We start from the raw sequence: 5,000 nt of genomic DNA, 5'->3' as shown, positions 1-5,000 counted from the left end.
TGCTGCTATTGAAAGAACCCAATCCAAAATATTAAGTTTCTCGGCCAGACTAACGAATTCGCATAAATGACTAGCCATTATCGATGCTTATGGAATATGTGTTGTGTTCTTCATCATCCAAGTGCTCGGATTAACAATATTAAGCATACGGGAAACAGTTTGTAGTTTATGGTAACATTTGTTATAAGTTCAAGATCTTTCATAAGCATTATAGACGTTTCATCTAGAAAAAAATTAACAATGCTGAGCCTTAAAACTCTAGTATTATTAAATGGCAGAAGATGACAACATTTACCCACAGAACACCAAATTGTTCTTGGTAAAACTTGCCTTTAGTCCACCTTAGAAGAGTTTATTTTGTCAAGAAGAGTTTATTTTGTCAGAGTAAAGACAAATTTACATGAAACATCGTCCAGAAATACAAAGGTTATTATGCTAGCTACAAGAAATCAATGCTTTTCAGCATCCTATTATTTATCTGTTCTTCATAATCCATCGAGTTCTTTATTTGCCACCGTGATGCAGACCCAACCAACCTACAGATGCACAGGTGTTTCAAAAAAGTGCTGAATTTAGACATTACGCTTCTATCACTACTAATGAAGAACTTCACAGGTGCACCGAATTTATGACATACAGTGTAGAAATACAGCTCCGCAATTCACGTACATACTCATTTCCAACATAAATTAAGTAAGGGATTTACAACATTCGGTATTAACTTTCACATGGATATGATTTCAATTCTTAAGAGTCTCTACGACTTATAACGAGGTTCCCAGTTTATCTCTAGAGTAATCTTAGATTAAGTTCACATTAACTTTAGATTTATTTGCTTTCTGGATTAATACAAATTTTTATGACGTTCCGAACACTAAATCATTAAAAAAAATGTTTTAAACCATTTCTTCTTCGTTGAGACTAGTCGAATTCTTCTTATGTAATTTACACTCACATTGTGGCAAAATATGAAGCTTGTTTGAGGAAATCTTAAACCATATATATTAAATGTTCTGAAGGATTCTTCACCGAAAAATGATCTCCAGCATAATTTTTAATTAGAGTTAAGAAACGATACTTATAATGTCTATGCTTGTCATTCAGCCACTTATTTGTCTCTGTGTATGATTACAAACAAACAAATAATTCATTCTCGTCAATTATATGCTGCACTGAGGCTGTCTTAGGTTCATTTTTGTTAATTATTATTATGATGACAATTCATGTTCATAATTGTTTCTTCTTATCATTATTTTCGTGTCTTAGTTGAAGTCAGCTTCAAAGGTCTCTCAAGTGGTTTCTTGACGTCAAAAACTAATCTAAAGATACGGAAGCAAATTAAAGGAAGCAAGGAAACGTCTCATGGATATATAACCAAAGCATCATCTCCAAATTTTATGAAGCTGTTGAAATGAAATATCAACGTTACATTACTGGCAAAATGAAAAACAAATATAATTTTTTGGTTCTTGTAGTTCAGCCTCCACCTGACCTTCTCCAGAGCTTTTCTTGATTCAAGTAGCATATAAAATTTGTAAAATTATACCAAATGAAAAGAACACATATACACGCACAATATATATATATGTATATATATATATATATATATATATATATATATATATTATATATATCTATGTATATGTATATATATATATATATATATATATATATATATATACTATATTATAACATAGATATATATATATATATACACATATATATGGTGTGTATATGTATGTATAAATAATTGTGTGTATATATATATATAATGTGTGTGTGCAGAACTTGGATCTTAGGCTTTGTAGTAACAAGCATATCCAAAAAAGAGCAAATAATTAAAGAAGTTAAGAGGGCATTGTGACTATCACAGTTGCATATATATACACACACACCACACACACACACACACCAACACACACACACACACATATATAGTATATATATATTATATATATATATATATATATACTTGTGGAATCAAAAAATCAATAAACTCATAAGTTGTGTGTATTTTGCTTTTATCAACTGAACTTGAACATTTTCGTAAAAAAAAAAATATTCCAGTACTACAAACAGATCGACTAAAGGCTGTATCTATGAGATTCAATCGAAATTCCTCTTTAATGAGTCAACAAGCTGAACTAAATGACATCTTGCATGACGCGACAAGGAACTGAGGGACTCGAGGTTGCCTGTTGAATCCTTTGCGATTTAATGGAATACTCCCGAAAGCTAAATCTCATCCTAATTTGAACCCTCTTCTCCTTTCTCCTCCTCTCTCTCTCTCTCTCTCTCTTCTCTCTCTCGTCTCTCTCCTCTCTCTCTCTCTCTCTCTCTCTCTGACACCACTATAAATATCAGTGAAATAACCGAAGAGGTATTCAGTAGATAGGAGTAATTATGTGCATATTTTCCGTGCTGTACTTGGATTAAGTTATTAGGATTTAACGTGAAAATTACGAAACTAAAAATGTCAGAATATGTGTTTACTGGTGTACTACATTTGAGGAAAAAAACAGGCGAGTTTTCATTTGTTTGAATCAGAATAGCTGAGATGAATTCATATGCTCACATTCGACATAACAACAAATCTGTTTGGCAATCAAATGTACGTTTATGTTTAGTTTAACAGTATACTGAACTTGAATGAAATCATGTGAGTTAGTGTTGGACACAGTACAATTTTGATAAATATTCATCAACAATGTCGCGTTCACGACGCAGACTGGTTAGCAGTTTAAACCCTGTTCAAATAAATACGAATATTGGTTTTTGGTAAACACGTACACTTAAACACGCGTAAAATAAATCCAGGATGTGAGATAACATCGCATTGGCATGACCTTGGAATTTATATTATTACGTATAAAAGAACATGCGAAACATTCTTCAAGGAAATGAGGTCATACACCATTTGCATGACGTAGGAACTGTTCTTCTTCACGAAATGTAAAGAAAAAGGAAAACTTACCCATTGATGGCAGTTGGTGAGTCGTGTTCCTGGGGGTCATAGTTGGCAGTATCGGTGAGAAGTTTTGGGGGCACCAAGGCTCTCCTTCGAGTGAGTGCTGATGCTGGAGGTCCTGGCTCCTCCCCGGTGTCCGAGTCGGACGCCTCGCCCTCTCCTCGGAACAGTGAGGGCTCATTGTCCTGCGGAGGAAGGAAAAAAATAATAATATATACTCCTGTGACTGATGCCGGCAAACTCATTCACTACTAAACGACCTACAATCATTAGAAACCTGTGTGTTTCGGGGAACCCTTCCTTTCCTCATGTTTGCCTGTATATTATTTTTCATGTGTCTGCAAGTAGAACAGAACAAATTTTGCTCCTATTTCTTGAGATATTATTCTCCTTACTTTCTTAATTCCTGATGTACATTTTTCTGAATTAAAAAAATTACGTTTTTGTTTCCCCAACGTTCCTAAGGTTTAATCCCTACCTAGCATTTATTTATTTTTCATTGTCACAGCTTTAATTGCTAAGCCTATTTCGCCCTCCCATCACCGATCACATTCCCTAGGATTCACTCTACAATAGTTCACTGACTTGGTAAATAAAAGACAACGCAATATCCATTCCCTGTAGGAAGGAAAAATATACGGTACGAACAGGTTTTTCTGGACTTTTGACCAAACTTTTCAAATAACCAAAAAAAAAAAAAAAAGTTTTATAACTGGTTCTGTCAAGTTGCCCAGAGTCAAGACGTCCACATTTGGGCGTTCTGTTCCCTTTCACAAGCTATCACTCAAACGGTAAAGGTCATGCTGGCATGACCTTTGCATGATATATCTCACCCAGTTTTAAAACAGAAATTTTCTGTAAAAGTAAAAGGAATTTCATTCACGAAATATTTAGGAATGGCAATCAAAATCCGATATAACTTACCATCGCTGCATGAAATACATTATAAAAATAATACTGCACCACAAATGATATTAGTGAAGGATATATTTATAATCAAATCAAAGGTAAGCAACTCCATTTGAAAGAAAGAGGATTCGACATCCTGAAATTGCTATCCTCTAGAATTTAAATCAAAATATAAATGAATTCCGATTAATCTCTATAAATCTGCATTTTTACCTTGGGAAAGTAAAAAATATTTCTAGCGTTCATAAATCAGATATTATTAAATTGCGTTGTGCCGTGGTATAACGGCTCTCTGAATTATACAGTAATCAACCATTGTGTCCATCAGAATTACGAAAGACTCATTCAGTATGAGAGTGAAAGGGGCGAGAAAGTTGGGAGAGAATCTCTATTCACTTTCAGCATTCCCGGTTCCTGAAGAAGCAATACCTTGTCTGCAAAGTCAAAATCATTTATTGGAAATGTGTCATCGTACAATGAATTCTCGTGGCGTGAAAGTAATCTATGGAGTTGCTATCATGTATTCAAAGAAAGACTAGTGTTTTCAATGACAAAGAAGCAATACTTCAGTTTGACGTTCGGTTCCATCTTTCGAAAATAGAGGGAGATAACAAAGACATAAAATGTAATGAGTGTGGCAGAGGACTCAATGTGTAATATGCCTGAGTGAGAGTAACCATATGCTCGGTTTCATCAAGATAATATCAGGTAGCTTTTCTCTGTCCTCGTCACCACCGGGTGGAGGATGTCTTCTGCAACATCGGAGAGCCATATTAATTTCCTAAAAAGAATCAAACAGCATTCAAAGCTAAAACTAACAGACAGAACTTTCTTAAGGAATGTCATAGTTGCTTATTCGTAAAAGTTGGTTACAAATAAATTCATTTAAATAGAAGACATCTCCATGACAAAGGAAAGTGTTACAAGTCATTTATGGAAATAATTCTGATTAATCTGGAGGTTAAAGAATGAAATATTATGTACAGGAGATCCGACATTTTCATTTTACTTTAAAAAATATTTTTATCTTGTTTTAGTACAGAGAAGATGAAAAGTCATAAAAGAAAACAAAATGGGATATTTTCCTGTCTTCCATCCATCAATTTAATGCTAGAGACACGCC

General features: G+C 34.0%; 1 protein-coding gene across 1 annotated transcript in view; it reads right to left on the bottom strand.

Annotated features, from left to right (window-relative positions):
• Nucleotides 1–5,000, bottom strand: part of LOC135212045 (rho guanine nucleotide exchange factor 11-like) — a 792,100-nt gene that overhangs the window by 253,218 nt on the left and 533,882 nt on the right. Inside the window, exon 4 of the mRNA XM_064245362.1 lies at nucleotides 2,975–3,153. Within this exon, the coding sequence (XP_064101432.1) occupies nucleotides 2,975–3,153 (179 nt within the window). The remainder of the gene's footprint in view (nucleotides 1–2,974; nucleotides 3,154–5,000) is intronic.

Source organism: Macrobrachium nipponense, chromosome 40 (genome assembly GCF_015104395.2).
Source record: "Macrobrachium nipponense isolate FS-2020 chromosome 40, ASM1510439v2, whole genome shotgun sequence".
NCBI lineage: Eukaryota > Metazoa > Arthropoda > Malacostraca > Decapoda > Palaemonidae > Macrobrachium > Macrobrachium nipponense.
The sequence above is the reverse complement of the archived record's forward strand: the minus strand, read 5'-3'. Positions and strand labels throughout refer to the sequence as shown.